The sequence below is a fragment of the Wyeomyia smithii genome, chromosome 3, assembly GCF_029784165.1.
Source record: "Wyeomyia smithii strain HCP4-BCI-WySm-NY-G18 chromosome 3, ASM2978416v1, whole genome shotgun sequence".
Taxonomy (NCBI): domain Eukaryota; kingdom Metazoa; phylum Arthropoda; class Insecta; order Diptera; family Culicidae; genus Wyeomyia; species Wyeomyia smithii.
In genome coordinates, this window is record NC_073696.1 from 41,723,839 (window position 1) to 41,745,669 (window position 21,831).

At 37.6% G+C, this 21,831-nt stretch overlaps 2 protein-coding genes across 3 annotated transcripts in view; one reads left to right on the top strand and one right to left on the bottom strand.

Moving 5' to 3' along the window:
* The window catches only part of LOC129727956 (protein expanded), a 97,072-nt gene that overhangs the window by 60,699 nt on the left and 14,542 nt on the right, over positions 1 to 21,831 (top strand). Inside the window, exons 1-3 of one of the 2 annotated variants that reach the window (XM_055686275.1) lie at positions 13,789 to 14,012; positions 17,902 to 18,036; positions 18,264 to 18,409. In XM_055686275.1, the coding sequence (XP_055542250.1) occupies positions 17,945 to 18,036; positions 18,264 to 18,409 (238 nt within the window). In that variant the 5' untranslated portion in view covers positions 13,789 to 14,012; positions 17,902 to 17,944. Of the gene's footprint in view, positions 1 to 13,788; positions 14,013 to 17,901; positions 18,037 to 18,263; positions 18,410 to 21,831 lie in introns of those variants that run through there. The other variant, XM_055686274.1, reaches the window with a different exon arrangement.
* LOC129727966 (uncharacterized) lies at positions 12,771 to 13,850 on the bottom strand. The gene is made up of 2 exons (XM_055686297.1): positions 13,440 to 13,850; positions 12,771 to 13,314 (listed from the first exon to the last, which is right to left on the bottom strand). The coding sequence occupies exons 1-2, from the start codon at positions 13,454 to 13,456 to the stop codon at positions 13,029 to 13,031; spliced, it is 303 nt and encodes a 100-aa protein (XP_055542272.1). The 5' UTR covers positions 13,457 to 13,850; the 3' UTR covers positions 12,771 to 13,028.

Below are 21,831 nucleotides of genomic sequence, written 5' to 3' on the forward strand. Positions count from 1 at the left end.
AACTGATTACGTTTAATTTGATCAAAAAATATCGAGAATCGTTCAAATGGTCCAAAAATTATGAATTTTTGAAAATAATGTATATCGAACAAAACCGGTTTTATGGTCAAGCTATTTTGGAGCTGGTCGCCCTAATAACCCAAGAAAAAATATTCGAGTTCAATTGTTTTCGACGAATATGAATCAATTTTGAGCAAAATGGAAGAACTTTGGGACTGGTCCCGAAATAGGGTGACCTTAAAAAGCAGCTTTATTTGGTATATTTTATTTTCAAAAATTCTTAAATTCCTTCATATTTGAAAAAATCAAAATTTTCTCAATATATGGAATCAAAAAAACCTTTAAAATTAAGACCAAGAGATATTTTTCATGTGTGAAGCAAATAGAACGACAAACAAATAGAAAAGGTATATTTTCTATGAGAAACATCACAATATTTGAATAGAATAGAGTTATTTACGATGTCAACATTGCATACATTGTTTTTCTGAAAATTGATTTCTAGCTTAGCTTAGCTTAGCTTGACTGACTGCACATATCAATGGTTGCACTTCGTGATTGATCCGAACCAGTAAAATTGCACAGTGAATCAACTGAATGGGGTTGGGAGTGACCGACCATTCTCATTGTACAAGTTTTAGTGATTCAATACTTAGAAGGATCAATAACGACGCCGGCCACGTCCTTGCAATCAGGTGGGAAGAGGGAAGGGATGTTAGTGTGACCCTTGCTATTCGGAGACCGTGTTTACCTCTGCATCTCCACAAAGATCACAGGAAGAAGGTTTTTGTTAGTAGAGAAGGGCTCGTTGGATCAGGATTCACTTTGATAAGTGATGCGATCATACATGTAACTCCTACCTGTCTCTACACGCAAAAGTTGGATGGTGCGAAACCAGTACAAAATTGTGCGTTTTTAGCGCAATTGTTGATGTAATTCGGAACCAGTACAATCATTGCGTGTTGGGCATAACGCAATTAATGCTCTATGGTTTCTTAAATGTATTTGGCAGCTCCAAACTACTACACCTAAACAGTTTCAACTGGTATCAAGCAGCATTGCAAAGCGAGCGAGAAGCAAAACCATTCTCCTCCTTTCTGCTTGAGGACAAGGACAAGACATATGCTACGCTTTTCAAGTCTTTTGCATACACGCTTTCGAGATACTTTTTCTTCTTCATGCATTCCTCTGAATAGCAGCAAGCACGCACCGACAGTATGAGTGAGAGACTAACAACACTGGTATCAAGTATGTGCAGCACGGGTGTCTCGCTCATTTCGTGAAGCAACGAGATATTGCCTTGCGCGTCGCAATCCGAACCGAAAGAGAAGCGAAAGAGCAACCTGCAAATTGTATGTCACGTGTCTGAAATTCTACGAGCGAGAGAGAAATTTCTCTCGTCGCTTGAGAAAAAAGCGCGTGCAGTCACTAATATACTCGACGTGAGAAATAAAGTGTCGGTGTATGATACATATTCTGATTTCATTCTATGTCAATGTATTCGCAGTACAACTGTTGCGTTATGCGTTTCACACATTTATTGTGCGATTTCTGTGCAACATTTGTGCGAATCGGGAAGACACAATGATTGTACAAGACTTCAACTTTTGCGTGTATTTAGCTATTTTTGGTTTATTCTATATTCAGCCGGCTGACTAGAGGAGCACACTTAGCTTATTTATATTTGGTACCGGTTTAGACCAAGAGACAATGCTGCGCGCGAAGTTAGCTCATTACGAAAGTGAAAGAAATATCTTTAATGTCGGGCATATCTTTAACATCGGGAATATTTAGGAGCGGCGCGCGCGTAAACCATCCACCACCCGAAGAATCCAAATTTTTAAACATTTGTTTAGTCCAGCCCCGTATACTCTCAAGAAAGCGAATGCACTTCGGAAGACGCGATTCTTTGATAGGTATACATTACGTAGTTATTAGATCAATTACGATATTTATCAACCGAACTCGATTTGCGACACGCTTATATAAAAGCAACGGGTAGGTAATCTTTGGTTGAACGGTCATACCAAAACTGAGCTTATCCCGCATCTCTACTCTGCGACGGAGAGAATGGTCTGTGGAATTATGTTTCCGTGGCAAGTGATGGAATCGAATGATGATTCGCGCGAGGCTCGCGTATTACGAATACCAACGGTGTGTATCTTTCTTATCAACCCCGCGATCCTATGCGAATGACGGGCGCGAAAATCATTAACTATACGAAGCATCAACGTATTTAAATAAATGTTTATTACCAAACTCATATACCTGCAAGAAAACAAGCGCACTTCAGTAGAGGTATACATCGCGTATATATTATGGCTATATTTACTGAACGAAACCTACTCTGAATCGCAACGTGCTGGAATAGAACCAACGGGTGTCTTCGAATAAATGATTTGATACACCTCGGAAGTCACAACACACTGAAAATACCGGGCCGAAGACTTGTTTTCACCGGAGCATTATGAACGACATCTCTATTCCCTCTTACCGACGCAGACGCACAGGAACACGGAGTTTCGCGCTGATTATTTCTAACTTCTCGAATAATTAAGCTAAGATACCTACTGAGTATAAAAACTGGCAAAGTTCCATGCATTCATAGCTCGAAAATTTATAAAAATGCAAACATGCATATCGAACAAGGCAGAGTTCTAAGTTGGTTTATAAAATGCCAAAACAATCGCAATCAGGAGTTAGTTACTATGTCGACCGACAAGATTTCAACGTGATTGAATATAATAAATAAAATTGTTTCAACATTTCAAAAGCTCGAAAAATCATAAAACAAGTACATAAAACTAAGCAAAATGTTCGTAACCGTCTGGTCATAACACGAACGATAAATTTCTAAATTGTAACCCTTCCAATTCCATCAAAGCCAGCGTGTTTAATAATTGAAAAACATCCCACCTATTCTGTGGGAAAAACAAAACTCAATACATGAAAACTCGCTTGGGAGCAATAAAATTTATTTAAAAGCTAAAGAAGTCATAAAAAGATTAAAAGCATAATACTGCTGCGCATAGTGAGTCCGACCCATTTGAACCCCCATCAAAACTTAAATATTAGACGGAAGTTATGGTTAAATATGTATAGTTTCATAACAATTAATGACTTCAAAAAATTTGTTCTGAAAAACTTCGGGAAAGCATCCAAACATATTGTCCCATATCGTAATGAGTAATGGTATGAAATTATACATTAAATTAATTTTTTCTCGGTTTGCTCAAAATACTAACGGGACCGACCCGCCATGCGCGGTAAAACAGTTCAGACATATATCAGAAACACACAAATAGCAATTTAAAGTAAATGGTGTTATTCAATACAATTCTACAAAACGTCAAAAGTGTTATTTTGTGTAGCGTCCTGCGCCTAAAACACGAATTGAAACAAAATCTCAACACATTATCAAAAAACGCACTTGTCGATTACTAGAAACAAACACGCAGCGCATAATTGAAAACGAAAAAATGAGACTTATCGCACCCGGCAACCCAGCTTGGTAGCCAGGCAATAAAAAATGTTCTACATGCCAAAAAAAACTTCGTACGCCAAACAGATCATTCACACATTCATACTCTAGCCAAAAGGGCAAACCGAAACCCGCTATCAGCTACCACACAAAACCGAGTGCCTATGCATTCTAAAAAAAATATGAGACACAAAACTTATACTCATCTGGATGGCGCTTTGGTAGTGATGGTACGCACACCGAGCAGCACCAAGCGACACCATAGCAAACCATAGCAAACGCACCAGGCCTATGAAAAGACGCCATGTTTCTATGACCGAAAAATAACAAGCAAAATATTGGAACCACGGTGGGTTCGAAATGGAAATGGAGCCACAAAAAAAGTCACATACAACCCAGTGCAAAAGCATAGGCGCGTCTAAGGCCTGATCACCACGCAATCTTTTGTACGTGCATAACACACCGCTAGCCTAGCCAGTGCGATACACCGAGTTAGCACTAACACTTGCACAACTTTCCTGGCTTGGCAATTTGGCAATTTTTGAGCGTGGATAAATTGGTCATTCCAACGCTAGAAACACTCGCATTTTCACTGATACTTCATTATTACCGCGCAACAAAAACATCACTGATAACTTTTCTTCACTTTTCAGCAAACTTGCCTGCATAAATCACTTAAAATTCAATAATTTAACGGAAAGGTTTCAGAGCAGGTACCATCAATCAGCCGTGCTGCCAACTCATCCTGTTTCTCTAAAAATTGATTTCGTCGAAAATTTGAGTTTTTGATAATTTCTAAATAAGCGCTTCATCATATATAACAACTTTGTAGCAGAAAGTTTTGACGTAGAGCTACGTCTCTTAGGAAGTTCGGCTACATAGGCATGTGGAATGAAAATTTTAAAAGAGAAACAGTGAAAAATATTTCCAATTTAGACTGCCTTCGTTCTTGCAGCAGCAATCGATTGGAAAATCTTCTATGCATCCTCATAAATGCAGAGAGTTATAATTTGGTTATTCGAACTATTGTACTATTGAAAATCATCAAACCTTGTTAAAACATAAAATTCAACCTTTGATTGGTCGCTTAATGCTCACTTTCTCAAGCACGATCGACAGATTTATAGACCTAGTAAATCCGAGCGTGCTTCTGCCAAAACTGGACATATTATTTATAGACAGCGACTACAACAGTCCTTTCTTAGTACAGTAGTAACAGCAGTGGTAGCGGATAGCAGTGGTAGCGGATAGCAGTGGTAGCGGATAGCAGCAGCAGCAGTGGCAGCGGGTATCAGCATCGATAGTGGGATAGGGCCAACAGGTGCAGCGGCTCTTCCTTTAAGTAGCGGGTAGCATCAGTAGATGCATTAGCCGGCACATCCTCTAATGAAAATCTGCCTCATTTTGTTCAGAAGATTGCTCTATTCCCTCTTTTGGGGATAGTGCAGAGATGCGACCAGCATAATATCCAATATAAAATTAAACAACAAATTGTTCTTTCGAGGACAAATTTAACACTTATTCAAAGAGTTATTATCTTCGGGTACCAGTAGCAGTAGTGGTGATAACAGCCTTAGCGGCAGAAAATTGAATATCTGACAAACAGTTCAACGTTGAATATTTGTTAGCAATTCCGCAAAGTTTATTGGAGCGAAAAAAAAACATTATCACTTTTCCCCATAAAACCATATCCCAGTTTAATGATTATACGTTTAAACAGATGTTGAGACAAATTTCATATCCATATTTCAAACTTAATTAAAAGTTGTACTAATTTCGTACAATATTGATGTGGTATGAAAAAAGACTTCACCGTACTTCAAAATATATAATTCACGAACCGTGGTTCCACTATTTCAATATTTTTGTTCAACATTTTAAAGGCTGTTTAAGTTCATATTACTGAGGTACGATTGACGATCCGATTGCAGTAAACCTCAAATTTAACGGGTTACATTTCGGCGACTTGAAGCTGTCCATCGCCGATCTGGAATCCGCGCGCATCCAAGAGGGCTACCACACCGACGACGTGGCGAGGCAAATGACCTGGTTGAGCCAGCCACTAATTGCAATCAACTGTCGAACACGTTCGATAAATGCGGATATAAATTAATTAACCTGAAAAAGAGGCTGCCCAGCAGCTCAGCCGAACGTCACGATGACGCGACGGATGAGTGTGTAGATATGTTTGTACGATTATGCTCGTGTCCCCATATCAACCCCCCCTCCTTTCCTCCTTATGCAGCCTCCAACGCGTGAGACCGGCAGGATCGAATGCTATGGGAATGCATCTCGACCGTTTTGCGGTGCCATCAGGAACATTGCCGCATACCACACGTAGCGACTGTATGAGACACTGGACCGCGGTGTCCGGATGGATCTTTAATTAATTTCTCGCCAGCAAACTTGATACCCAATCAATCATATCCACAACACCACGAGACAGCAAATTGTTAATTTATCGCTTTCATTTGTACAAGAACACGCGGTCCACATTAACTACGTTCCGTGGTCGCCGCTGTCATGGAAGTTTTTCAACTTATTATTTCTACCCTTCTTCTATTAATGCTAAGGCTTACTAGGTTGTTAATGGACCATACTTAGCTGCAACCTCCACACCAAAGTTCGATGATCAGTTTTCGTTTAATATGCAAAACAGATGCGAAACGAAAAATGAAACCCGCTAGGGCTATGGATGCTATGAAAAACATTTGAAGACCGAAAATTGAAAATTGGCAACAATGTCTTCAAAGCCCAAGTCGCAGTTGTTCTTTTTGCGTGGGCATCACCGCCAAGAGTTATGAATGAAATATTTTTCTGATTTCCATTTATGGCTTCGCATCCAACCTCTGCCGTGGAGAACCGTTCACCTAAGGGAAGGCTTTCAAAATCGAGCAGAAAAATAAAAAGCGACATGCTGTTGAGAGGATTAAAAAAGCTGAATGATGCAAATTCACGAAGCGCTTCGCAATCCAATCCGTATCCCTCGAAGTCTGTGGCGAAGCGAGCAAGCGAGCGTAGGAGTACAGAGGAATCCAACCAAATTCCTCCTCCACACCGCACATTCCTTCACCGGCGCCGGTAGCGTCTGCTCCTAGCTTCTGTTACTGTTTCATAAATAGAAACGCTTATGCGAGTCTAATTAATTAGAAATGCAAATCGAGCCGACAGGGATTTACAGTGAATGATGGGCTTTGGATTGGAATGGCACGATAAGCTTTCCGGCAGTCCAGTCAGTGTCCGTAAAAGGACTCCAAACCGAAGATGGCATCTATAATCACATTTCAGCATAATTCTTCTGGAAAGGGTGTTCTTTGTGTTGTTATTGTTGTTGTTCTCAATCGCGCTTAAACACTCCAATTTTTGCTCACTGTAATTATTATCCATCGCAAATAAAAATTTAACTTTCAATACATTGTCTAGTGACATATTAAATCTCAGCCGCACATTTGAAATTTAATCCATCTCTGATGCAACGACGTCACCCCTTTTGTAATGACCATTTGCATGCGAGCTCACTTCCAAAGATCCCATTGACACCTTGCTGCTGGACTGGCACCGAGAGCTTGAACCTTTGTTTACCTGATATGTTATTTATTTCCTTTCAAATTTCACCCCACTCATATGACGGTGTACTCCACGGCTTCTGTCAAGAGTTATTTTAATCGCATATTCCATCCTCCAGCGCTTTACCGAGCTTCCATGGTTGAAACTCATTATTGGACTTCAAATTAATGATATACACACAGCTCGACGAGGAATGTCTGCCGCACGGAACATCCGTATAATACAGTCGCGCGTAATAAGCATTAGCTTGAAAAGTCATATTAAATTTCCTGTGTAAAGGCAAATGGGGGAAGCGCAGGAATGCATCGCCATCGTCTCCCCTTCGACTGATCGTGGTGAAGTACCGCCCGTTACCGGGAATATGGTACAAACCCGAGGGGATACACCGAACGCTACCTATAATACTCGATCGAGAGGATGTGCGGCTTCGTATGTGCGATCACACTTTTGATCTGAACCACCATCGTGGCATTCGAAGTGACACGTATGATCATCGCAACGCACTCAAAACCTGTACCAGAGCTGCGATTTACATTAGCGGTACTGTTTGCAGAGGCGTTGTTCAACGGCTAGCTTAGTCAAGCCGCTCTCCATCCCAAAGCGAAGTTCCTTGCTACACCCTTGTTCACTATAGATTCTGTAGAATCGATGGTGATAAAATTCTAAGTACAAGCCAATAAGTTGCTCCGCGCATACATTATAGCTATTACGCACAAGAGATGCCGCGTCGCTGCTATCATCGCACTCGGTTGACAGCCGGCCATTATAGATAAAAAAAAGAGAAAGAATTCATCCCGATGCGATGGCCCCTTTTGCCAGATGCATAACAGAGCGGATCGTTGAACGTACTACATGCCGCTTTGCTGCTGTGCAACGGATGGATGAGCGAACATTGGAATGCTTGGAACGCAGCTGTGGGAGAGCGTGTACGTACCTCCTATACGTGTATCATCCATATCGAGCGATGGAATAAATAAACATAAAATGCGCCAAATGTTGTTGTCGGCTCCGGCAAGGGGAATGCTTCGCATTCCGACCGGGCATTATTGTAATGACAGTGAAAAATGACAACTGCTCTTTGATACCTGGAAGAGTTGAAATTTGAACGATTTTCGTACTTTTGTATGTTCAAGGAAACTTGGGTTAGAGTAAAGGTTATACCACAATAACAAGTTGAGATGTTCGTCGATAATATATCATATGAGCAAAATCATTTCAAATCGCCTGGAAATACGCGAATATTCAATCGACCATTTTTGATTTGAATGAAACTTTGCACACGTATTTGGCTTAGCAAACTGAGCATTTTTCACAGGTGGAGAGATTTTTTACACCCATGAGGCGAATGCCTTTTGGCACAGGTTTTATTCGAAGCATTGTAGCCCAGAAACCGTTGGTTGTATAGAAAAACTGTCTGAGAATGAGTTGTAGGGAATTCAAAATGCACCATAAAAAAATATACACTGTACAAAAAAAAATTTTTTTGACCAAAAAAAATTAAAAATAAACATTTAATTTCAATTTAAAAAAAATACTGATTTATTTTTTAATTTTTTTTTTTAAAGAAACTTGACATTAATACGCAACTTTTTAAAAAAGTCCAGGATGGAGAAATGAAAAATAATTTTTTAATGGTAGATTAATTTTTTTATAAAAATTCTAATTCAAACATTTTTAAAAATATTTGTATTCTGATGATTTTAAAAGATGCAGAAAGTCTTTTTTAATTAAAAAACTTTTGGATGTAAACATTCTAAGGGCATTGGTGTTCGAGTTATTTCTATTTTAAGCTCGAAAAATTATAATAATTTAGGAAAATACACCTTTTTTTAATTTGTCCATGGTTCTTCAGCAAAAACCATGCATTTATTGGAATGCTTGATCAAATATATTCATTCTTTGACAACAAAACGATTGGGAGAACGGTTCTCAAGAAAATAGTTAAATGTTCTAAGTGATATAAATATATATAAGAATCAAATATTTATTTTCGAGTTTTATTATCTTAGGAACATATTTTTTATGACATAGATACTTTACAGAACTAGTTCCACCTTATATTTTATATACATCATAAGTAAATGATTCGTCATCTTTTGAAAACGGCTTCGTTTGTATCTTATTTTCTGAAATCGGAACAAAAGAGTAATACTTTTGTGTGGCAGCTATTATTATAGATTTTTTGAAAATATTGCTCCATTCTGTACTCCTTGTTCATATTCTTCATATGATACTCCTTGTTCATATTCTTCATATGATACCCAACTAAATGACATTTTTGATGAATTTTTATTACTTTCCTGATTAGACCAATCATACAATTCTTTTGCGCTTGTAATGGGATGTTCATGTTCTTTAGCTAAACTTGCATTTCCTACCATTCGTTTTATTATGCAACCAATTGCATCGCATGGGCCTTTACCATGAGAAGTCGCAAAAAATGCCACTCTGCATCGACGTTATATTTTGTTTTGAACTTGCAAAGACTTGCAAAGTTTTTTTCTATTTTTATATTGTGAGGCAGCTCCATCAGACATTAATATCGCTTTCTTCAACTCTATTGTTGTTTTCAAAAAACTCATTAATTTGGCAATGAACACCTGAACCGCAACAGTATCATGATGGAGTACTTCCGATACTATGATGAAGCTGATATTCTTAAGTGTTCCAGATTCTAAACAGTAAACAACGAAGGGATGAATGGTTGCTTGACTATCATTCCAATAACTACACGAATCACAAATTGATAAAGACGTATTAAAATGAGCTTGACTGTTCTATATTTTTAATTTTGCAATAACGTTTTTTTTTTAATTTGCGTAAGCTTGGTGAGCACCGATGATCAGGAAAGGGTTTACAGCATTTGGGCTTGGTGTATTCCATTTTCACTTTATTCATCTTCACAAAGTGCAAACTGTTACTAACACATCTGGAGTAGTGCAATCGTATTTATATACGAAAACAGATATTATAGGTAACCCAGTAGTTATTGGTTGCGTACTTTACAAACAGTTATTATTAGTAAACAAGTAGGTAGTGTTGCACGACAAACATATTTTTTTATAAAACATTCGGCAAGGGGGAACGTGTAGGTAGGCTAAGGTTTAGCGCTTGAGTTATTTATACAATCGTTTTGTTGTCAAAGAATGAATTGTATTTTTTTGATCAAGCATTCCAATGAACGTATGGTTTTTGCTGGAGAACCAACGACAAATCAAGAAAAACGTGTATTTTCCGAAATATTAATAATTTTTCGAGCTTAAATTTAAAATAACTCGAAAACCGATGCCTTTAAAATGTTTACTACCAAGAGCTTTTTGATTCAAAATGACTTTTTGCATCTTTTAAAATCATCAGAATACAAATATTTCGAAAAATGTTTAAATTATAATTTTTATAAAAAAATTAATCTACCATAAAAAATTTATTTTTCATTACTCCATCCTGGACTTTTTTTTAAAAGTTGCGTATTAATGTCAAGTTTCTTTAAAAAAATTCAACTATTTTTTTTAAATTGAAATTTAATGTTTATTTTTAGTTTTTTTTGGTCAAAAAAATTTTTTTTTGTATGGTGTATATTTTTTTATGGTGCATTTTGAATTCCCTACAACTCATTCTCAGACAGTTTTTCTATACAACCAACGGTTTCTGGGCTACAATGCTTCGAATAAAACCTGTGCCAAAAGGCATACGCCCTTTTAGAATGTAACTCATGGGTGTAAAAAATCTCTCCACCTGTGAAAAATGCTCAGTTTGCTAAGCCAAATACGTGTGCAAAGTTTCATTCAAATCAAAAATGGTCGATATTCGACCATCGGACCATCGGCGCGATTTGTCTCATATGCATGTTTATAACATTTTTACTCTAGATGACGCGATCAAACTCGACCATTGTAGATGAAAAACTTTGCTTATACTTTCGCTGTAATTTTTTTAATATTTTATAACACTGTAGCATATTTTTATTTTTAATAAAAAATTTTATCCTAAACATAACACCGTCGACAAAAGCGAAAAAAGGACTCTAGAACTCAAACAAGTTGTCCTAAAAATATTTAACCTTTACAACCATTCCTGTAAATTTTGGTGCGTCGAGCATATGCAAGAGTGCGACAAAAAGCCGCAGAGTAATTGCTCTCCGGGTTCGTCGATGCTATGTTTGCTTACGAGAAGACTCATTAGGGTCTTTGAAAAGAGGTCACAAAAATTTACAGGAAAGGTTGAATATCTATAGTCTTCCTTTTTTTCAGTTTGAGCTCTGGAACACAACCTGTCTTTACCAGTGTAATCTTTCTGTAGAGGCCTACTAACTAATTGATTGAATTTGTCGTTGGAAAAATCATTACCTAAAATCTACAAAACAAAGGCAAAGAAGAAGTTGACTATAATAGAAAGTTTTCAAAAAACTTTCCCAGCTGGTCTCGAGGTACGATGCTGGCCTAGCAAGCCAGTCGTCGTAGGTTCGAGTCTCGGCTCGGGATAGACTGTTGGTGTCAGTAGGATCGTAGCGCTAGCACCGCAATTGTCCTGTACACTTAACAGTTGGCTGCGAAGTGTGTGTATAATAAACAGAAGGTCGAGTTCCGATACGGAATCAAGAATTTCAAGAAAAAATAGTCTGAATGATTTACTTTATATTTTTTATTATATAGTGCAAATTTATTCAAACAATGCAACCTAAACGTAAAAGATTAATTCTTACTTTAGGTTAAAATTTAACAAAGACATTGATTAAATTTAATCGTAGCAGGATTTAGGGGGGGAGGGGACGTCCAGTGGGGCCATGGATATGTAGAGCCATAAATTCCGTAAAAGCTCATTTCTCAGCTCAGTGAGTTGAGTAATTCAAACAATGGGCTCATCGTGCCCTCAGACAGCGCAGGTAAAACAAGTAAAGCCTATTCAATAAAGTTCAATAAAATTTAATTCTAATCAAAGAAAATTCCGTCCAATGGAATTTACTATTCGGCGTTTGAATACTTTTACAATATTGCCAAATTCGAATCTATTGGCTTAAACTTCGCTATTCGAAACAGCCTACATAATTGATCCATACACGTGATGAACAGATCGTTAAACAAAACTAAATAGATTAGATAAAAACAATCTTCAACAATTCCGCAGCAGTAAAAATGCGGCAACTTACGCTTCTGCGTAACGTATCAGATAACCCTGGCTGGAATGTTAATTCCACTTCACAACGCTCTTCTGTTGTTTGATGCCATGGAGAGCGGAAAACGATAATTATAAATGGACACAATGCCAAAGTATTTTAAATATCTAACCGATCCGCGCGTCGATGCCAAATCGTAACAAACCCGTATGTTGATCAGCAGCAGTGTTTCGAATGCTCCCCGATGACGATTCGTTTCTGCACGTCTAGGTTAGAGCGTGGCTACACGCACTTTGTACTGGAGAGGTAAAATATCAATTACCTGCAAACGGTTGTCACACAATCACACAATATATTTTTATGATTGTTTTCTCATTCACATGTGATTGCCAATTCGCTTGTACGCTCCATCTTTCTGCTCGATTGATAGTCAGCTAAACAACAGCTTGGCTAATCCAAACCGAGAAACCGAACAGAATAATAATGACTAGTTGACTAGTCGATTCGGATCGTACACCGAACAGGTGAAAAAGAAGTCTCGACATACTTTTGGATTTTCGTGCAGTAGATTATTTCGAAAAGATTTTTTACCTAATGAACTGGTTTCATTCTCGTTATTATTATAAAAGCTAAATTTTTTGGTAATGTAAGCATTCCAGGCACAGACTTCATGAAGATACTCTAACATTGATTGGTTACTGTGACCAACTACATTCTTTTTTCCACAGAAAAAGACAAACCTTGGAAATAAAATGATAACCACTTAGCCGCTCAGAACCGCTCGGTTGACCATTTATCCGTACGCACAATCTCATCAGCATGAAAAATTGCCTCAACCGAAGGCGGATGGAATCAGCAACTATGTATTTACTTCGAAGAAACTACCGCGCGCAGACTCGCTGGAATTTTGAGGCCATCGTAAGAAAGGTCAAAATTCCTTCCATACTTTGTGGTAAATGAACTGAATATTTTCGCCTTCGTTTCTTCCTCCGATTCTGCCTCCAAGGCGTAAACTTCCTTGCATGTCTGTGTGCTGTTGTTGTTGTTATTTTTGTTACTAGCTCGCGACATCAACATCGCGCGTTCGGTTGATCCCACGCGGGTTGCTTTGGGCTGAACCAGATCCCGGTCATAGGTTTCGTACACGGTAACTCTGTAGTACAAGTAAATAAATAAGAGAAAAAATGTAATTATCACTGGATCTCTCTAGTGTGTTGATTTATCTTGTTTCATTCTCTGTATTCCTTCCCTGTGGCCAAAGGGAGATTCCATATTTACCGTCCTCGTCGTGGCATTTCTCTGTATCGGAAACATGGAGGCCACGCGGTACCCTCCACTGTATTTATACACGCTGATGACGCCGGCAGTTCGTAATAGCAAAGAAGCGTTGTTTTAGTGGAGCGCGATTAAGCGCGCGCCTTCGTTTTGTTTGAGTTTACTTATACAGCAGGCACACACAGAGACCGATTTGAAGGCCAGCCGCATTCCAGAGCATGTTGATCTCCGGTCTCTTCACGCTATACTTTGCGACTGGCTCACGATCTCTCTCCCGTTCTCTCCCGCTCCATCTCTCGTCAGTGGAAGGATTTTCTCTTCGCGAGGGGCGACTCGCACGGCACGGTTCACTCTCACAAGGTTTTTCTACCAGAAGCAGAGCGGTTCGGTTCGAAGTTTGCTCCCGTGATGTGCATTCGGAATACACTACGAAGTTTGGGTGCTTTGCGCGAGAAATTGGGTTGATTTAGTACAAAAAAAAGTTTAGTGTTGGAAGAAAAATAAAACAAGGCGACTTAAACATTTACAGTTGAAATCAGTGCTTATTTCGTCATAAACTATCCGTTAAACAAAAATGTAAGTGTGATGCTGGTGCACGAATGGTTAAGATAAAATACGTGTCGCTTCGGAAGTTCAGAGGCAGCTTAGGCCTTTTGGTTGTGGAAGTGGCTTTAAATATAATACCGTAAAAGTGATTGGTAGAAACCTAGCCAATTCAATTTCAAGATGCTGTGTTTAGTTTACTTTGAATTCCAGAAAAAAAACCGATGTATAAGAACAGGCTGACTTGTCCAACTTGATGTCCCTAAAAGAACAGTGCTATTTTAAACCTATATTTATCCTTATAAGATTATCAGAACAAACGAAAGCTGTACTCGGGATGTACTAGTTGATTGTAGTGCTAGAGAATTCTCTTTCTTGTATATTCATTCAGACATCGCATTCCAACCGTTCACTGATATGACTGATAAAACATCGTTACACTCAACACCTGGGGTTTTTCTAAATCCCAGCCAATCACCATCATCGATTATACCGATCCACTTTGACGCGAGGATAAATCTCACCAAAAGAAGAAACAGAAACGCATTCCATTCACGAATGAGAAGAAACAGACGAAAAGGTTCAATAAAAATTGGTTGCTTGTTCGCCGAGGAGAAGGCAGGCATTTAAACGCACGCAAGACTTGGCCTAGTGTTTTTTTTTTCTGTGTATTTATTTGAAGCTGGAAAATGGAGGACTCCTGCCGTGTCAAACTGTTTCATCTGGTGTTACGTGTCGATCGTAAAACTGAAGCCTTCGTGGTGTTCTAAAGCATGATCTAGTGTGAGATGCCGAGTGACTAGGAGTGACGTTTAAGAAAATAATGTGCCAAAGAACAATATATTGCCTCAAGGTTTGGATCCTGTTTGGATATGCGCGTTTATGGGCATCTGTAGCGAGCTCAAGCCGCTAGTAGCAATAGGCGTTACCAGTGTAAGACCAGAAGCTGTGTTCGGTGCTTAAAAAACAGTTCCATAAAATGGTTACGACGACATCCTACCGGTCGTCGTCGGTTCAGCGAACATTCGCAGTGAAACCCGTCAGCATCGGATTCTCCACGGGTACTTTCACGGATAGCGTCACTTTTTCGCTCGTGGCAACCTGCCGCGCTTGCATCCATGTACACTCGGTCGAAGACTGACACGGCGTGCGTGTTGTGCAGTTGACCACTCTGCTGCCGTTGTCCCTGATTAGAGCGCATTTTAGTGATTGGATTGGAATAACTTTGTACACTTTTATAGGCTCTCAAATTGTGCTTTTTGGTCTCAAAATTTCTACGAAGATAATTCTGATGCGCGTGCTATAATTGTCCTCAATTTTATATTAAGCTATAGAACTCCAAGCATGATATCAACATGGTTAATATCATGTTTGGTATTACCTAAATGACCTGTTGAAATGACAGGACTTCGCTAATTAGGACTTCTATCGGGTATTTTTTGGAAAACTTTTCTGGTGTGATAGAGCAGTTTTCAAGGCCACTAAGACACATTTAGAGCCCCTTAGACAAATATCACTGATTCAATGCTAATACTCAGTCATATTTTAAATTGTAATTAGCAACATATTTTTGGCTGATAAACACAAAACAAGAAAGTCCTTCGAAAATCATCTTTACATATTGATGCATCGTTGAAAAAGGGCTAGCGGTTGAATAAAGGCCAATGTAAGCAGATTCTACATAAAATTAATTTATCTCACAAAACAAAATTAACTAATAACTCTATCTAAAATAAAGTTATTAGTTAATTCTAGAGGCCTTCGAACCTAATTTAAATTTGCGTAAAAAATAGCATAAAATGACCTTAATTCAGCCAAAAACTGAACATACAAAATAGAAATTGTGATTGAATGTTGATGATAGTAGAGAGAGGAGATATGTAAAGCTCTTTTTATTGAACCAATCTTTTTGCTGTCACAGAATAAATAGTGTTATATTGTTTATATACATATTTCAATGAATCTATGCTTGTTGCTGCAGAATCATGAATAACTTATAGAAAAGGCCGGAATTATCCAAACTTAATTTTGAAATATCTCAAAACGGATGCATTTAAAACGTTAAAAAAAGTTTTTTGATTCGAAATTATTCTTGGAATCGTATTGCATCATTGAAATTCGATTGTCCTTAATAAAGTTAAAATTGTAACAAAATCCTTGAAGCTTAACTTTTAAGCAAAAATTTGCCTAACATTTCTACATTCAGAACTTCTCACCAAAGTTCCGGAATAATGTCAAATTAAAAAAAAATAAATTTATCTCTTTTCTGTATTATTCGAAACTGAAATTCAAATTAACTTGAACACGGATGCATTTGAGATGTTAATTATTATAAGTTTTTCGTTTTTCTCCATCCTTTTTATTGAAAGTTTTACTGAAAAAATAAACTTCTTTTGTTTATTTTAAATTTTTTGTAGTTAAAAATAGAAATTACAGCGTTTTTTTACAAGGCATGCTAAGTTAATATTATACAACCAATGGTTTTTGAGCAACGATGCTTTGAATAAAGCCTATGGTAAAATATAAATAATCTTGAGTCTAAGAAAAAAAATCCGCTTTCTGTGAAAAATATTCAGTTTGCTCAGTCAAATACGTGTGCCAAGTTTTATTTAAATAAAATATGGTTCATTGAATTGGTGCGTATTTTTGGATGCTTTGGCGTGGTTTTGCTCATTGCCTCGTATCAAGAAATAAAGTATAGTTCGATTTTTCTGCTCACGAGAATGTAGTTTGTTCCGTAGGTTATTGAACAAGTGTCAAGATTTTGCAACAGCATGCGCCTAAAATTTGCTCAATATTCCAATTATTGGTGGGCTTCAAATAGAAACCAAAAATGACAATTATTAAATTAAACATTCAAAAATTTCAACCGAAGCCTCTTTCCGTAACATATTTTCACCGGTATTACATCACCAGCAAGCCGTAGACCTTAAACTACTTCTATTCTCGACCAGCAGGAGCCCATTCACACCACCATCCGTAATACAACGAATAAATTAAACTCAACTCACCACGCTCGCCTGGCCTAGCACTTTTCCGCGAACTCTGAGCACGACGCGGTTTCAGTGGGTTTGAACAGAGAAAAAAAGCGGCGTTGAAAAAATGCCAAGCATCGCTGTGAACGGGTTCAGCAGATCAGCGCAGAGGCAGAAGCAAAACAAAAAAAAAACACGAAGAAAACAAAAAACGGATTCACATTCCTTTTGGTTTATAACCCGAAGGGATGTTAAAACTTCTTCACAACTCTCGCCATCTGTTGTGTTCGTGCTGTGGTTGGTTGCTTACATTCTTTTCATGCAGCATGTTGCCATAAAAAAAGAAAACCACCACCGTCAAGCTGCTGCTACTTGCTGCTTCTCGAATTCGCTCACGGCGACTAAGCCAGCTAAGACGACGACGACTGATACGGAGCATCTTCTCCATCGTGGAAACATAAAATCATTATAAATGATCTGGACGTGAGGGAACCATTGCCGAATTCAAAGACTCGGGCTCTTGTTGTATTTCAAAATGAAGAAGGTCTGCTTCTCGCTCGAAGAATGTGAAATGGGATTTTCATACCAACAACAACAACGCAATCAAGCCCTGCGGTTTTTTGGTCAATACAAAAAAGCAAATTATCCGTAGAATCAAAGCGGGGTTATCAGGGATCCACATTTGAAAAAGAGGGAAACCAAGCGAAAGGATAATTATACAGTTAGTGGTTTCCCGATTTCGGCATCTCCCGAATTACGAAGAAAATCATCAGCTTCAAATTACTACCGAATTTTTCTCGCTCTCTCGTCCCTTCTTTCGAGGGAATTTACATTGGATTGTAGCATTCCGAACTCAGTAATAATTCAAAGACCCTATGCTAAAATGCAGCCGGCTGTTGCCTTTATTCTGATGCTAATTTTTTGTACATTTTTGTTTCTACTTGCAGGAAATCTTTCGTAGAAGTTAGTTGCAGCTGGTAACGATGCAGCATGCGAGCTTTTTGCACTGTAAGCGCACCCTTAGAGGTTTGCGCACCACCGTCCCGCCCTCTACCTCCGGGCACCAGATTTCTAGCTTTAAAGTGAGTGAAACCTAGCTTAAACAAAGTTCTGTAACATCCCCTTTTCAACACGCCAACCGATCTGCATGATTTATATATTTTATTCATCTCGCTGACCTCCTTTAATAGATCCGCACCCATAAATTTCATTTGTTTTTTTTTCGTTCACTTTTATTTCTGGTGTCCCTCTCAAAATGAACTGCCGTGGCTGCCGCATATTTTACCAACACGCTTTGCCGAACGCGCAGACTATTAGGAACGCCACAACCACGCACACTCTACTTCCTAGTCGAAGCAAAAAGTCGCGTCCGCGAAGTGTACGCACAAACATGCCATCACTTTTCCAAGCAGGGAATGCTGGACACCGAACTGTTCGGACTAGCCGTGTTGATAGGTAAGTTAACCCAGATATTTTGGGCCGTTTTCGAACGCTAAATTATCCACACGATCGGATGATACGAGATGAAAGGTTCACACAAGTTCTTGGCGTGGTGAATGTTTTCGGTGCCACTAACGACGAAACGTCGAGTTCGTCGCCCGAAGAGACGTTGAGATCTTTTGAGATAAAACAGGGGGCCGTTGGCAATAGATTCGTTTTTGTTTTAAACTCAATTTTTGGATTGTGAGATTCTAATAATCACAAATGAGTATCGGAAATAGTTTGTAATCAATTCAATGTTGCGAATTCTGGCAAGTATAGGATCCCTGGCATCCAATTCTGAGCAGAAAATCAAATCTTTTTCGCCTTTTGATTGAGATTCTGTGATACAGTGGTGATAGCACAAAATAAGTTGATAAAAGAAAAACCTTTTCAATAAGATGTTGGTTTGTTGCGAAAATTTTGTTGTGTAGTGCTTTATGGAACAAGCAACAGCTTTAAACAATTGCTTTCTTTTTTGTACATGCGATACATTAACTGATAGGTGGACTGAAGTTTATTTGTGTCATGAACACTTTTTTACGGGATGTCTCAACTAAGTGTTTTCAGTTATGTTTCAAACAAAACTGAAGTTCTTTGTGGCTCTTACGTTAGTGTGACTTTTTATTTCACTGTAAAGCAACGCTTTGAATACATGTCAATCAATGGTTATATGAAAAATTCGACCCTCACTAACGCCTAGAGAATCCTGAGTGAGAATTCTCAGAATTCATATAACTCGGTGACAGAATCATTTCCGCGACACAGTCAGAAGCTGTGTGACTCACCCAACGAAAACCTTCTCATTGATTTCTATTCCGAAAATCCACACTCGGAATTTTCTGTGTGCTAATAAGGGTAGTGTCCTTCAAAATCTTCACGAACCAGCCAAAGCGAATCTGATCGTTTTGAATTTAGAAAATTCTTTAAAGAGAAAGATTTCGAATCCGATCCTCATTACACGATTTCTCATTTATGATACCTTGTCTCATAGGCAGGGCAGTCTTGAGAACTCATTTCTTAGGATTCTTCATAAGGGATGCCCACGATTTCAAAGTGAGGAACCCTAGAGAATCTGCGCGAAACTTGAGTGTTCGTCCGTGAATATTCAACACTAAACAACACTAAAATCTATGATGTGGAGATGAAACAATTCCGATTTCCTTTTTTTCCAAATTACTTGAATTTACCTAACCAAAACCTTGAAGACACAATGCAATTAATGCAATTGATCTAATGAATTGATCAATATTAACACTCTCAATCTGGTGCTAATTAGACCGAAAAATAGTTTGAATGAATTTAACTCTTCTAAACCATCGCAATAATTTTGACGATGAAACCACAAATTTACGATTTTAGAATATATATTACTACTTCCTTAAAACCTTCATTCTATCTATTTCGTATAATAGAAGCAATAACTTTATTACCTTTCTATCTAAATCTCTCAGGATTGTTGAGAAATGTTTTCATATTTGGAAAAAACAAGAGATTTGTTTTGCACAAAGAGATAAAACTGGAATGAAATTATAGCTATTGAACCATTCCCCTAGCTAAAATAACTTTTCAACTCGTAAGCAAACCAGGAAGCGACGAACCTGGCAAGCATTTACTCTGCGGCCTTTTGGCGTACTTTTGTATTTACTAGAGGCCAAAATTCACATTAATGATCAAAAAGCCCACGCTAGTTATTTAGAAAATATAAAATTTCAAACAGGATAGGAGTTCTTTGTAGCTCCTCTGGCAATTTGATTAGATTTTTTTTTGCTGTAAAGCAACGCCTATGAATGTAAATCAAACAATAGCTCAGTGACCATTCGAAATTTAAAAAAAGTCTCTTGTACAACGTGCTGAAATTTTATATGAAGTATATAAAAATTATGAAAATTATATTTTGCATGATAAGACACAAAACAAAATTGTTGAATTGCTGCTAATTTCAATGCACTCCATGAAACATTGCACAATGGTCCAGAAACCAAGTTTAGGGGATGGATCTAGAGCTCAATAGCCATATTCTCGAGAAAAACTTCTCTCTACAAAGTTGTTACATATGATAAATCGCCTATTTGGAAACTATCAAAAACTAGGGTAACCCAAATTATTGATGAAATGAATGTGGATTGTGGAGAGAAAAAAAACAAATTTGTAGAAATTTTTTTTATTTATCTTTCAAAATGCCCGATTTGTATTGAAAAAGTGCCATTATTTGCTCTATTTTTTTAACAATTTTCATAACAAAACTGTCTTTGAACGACTTTTAGAGTCTTTAAAGACAAATAATTTTCAATGCTGACATCGTGAATATTTCATTCTACACAAAGTTATTATTGTTTTTTTTTGACGTAGGACTACGTCTAACCGCACTATATCGAGATACATTCTGTGGAAACTTAATCGAAGGTGTTACGTCGGAATGAAAGATTTCAAACGTTAATACTGATGTAACCACACGATGGATCACAATAATCAATGTGTCGTTGGGTTGATAAAATGATGGACAATTTTGTGATTCTTCAGTTATCATTATCATTTCATTGTGAAACAGTGAAAATTTCATAGAAGTTTCAAGGTCGAATTTTCACGAACAATGTACCAATCACTTCTGTGTGTTCAATCATTTTCTGTTTTGCATTAGCATCAACAAGAATATATTACTTTCCATAACCTTACTTGTAATTGGACAACACTATGCAAATATCAATTACTGAGGCTAATGTTGTGCATCACTCCAGCCCTGTTTATTTTTAAAGATAACAAACATATGACTTTTAAATATGGTATCTTTGTTGTTCTTTGGTATCTTGAAACTGATTAAATTTTTTTCTGATTGATTCTGTATACTGATAAAATGTTTAAATTGACCTGAATTGAACATGTTCATAAAATTCTATGTCAATTTTAAATTTTCTGTGAATATATATTTTCTACTAAAAACTGTAATTCGTTATCGATATTTTTTCCATGAGCTTGTAACTGCAGGAAAAAAAAGTGACATCTTTACCGCTTTGTGATCGGTGAGTAAGCCATCTTTCACAATATAATAAAATAGATATAGAAGGAAGTTTAATTTCTACTGAATCATACTCAATTTATTATTTTATAGAAGGTTGCCTTTTCGCGTATTAGGGAAAATTGACTGTATTGGAATGAAAGATATTCATCAATGTTAAAAAGAATATTTTTTCTTCCAAAAGAGAGTACTGCAAATAAATAATCAAAATACAGACCCCATGAACTAGTTTTAGTTCCAAGTCGTTTGAGGTGTCGCTTGATGAATTACGGCTGACGACCTAGATACTTGATATCACCACCCGAGTAATAAGAAACATAGTACTGCTTTGCCTATATTGCCTATACACTATATTGCCGGAACATATTCCAGTCATATCTCA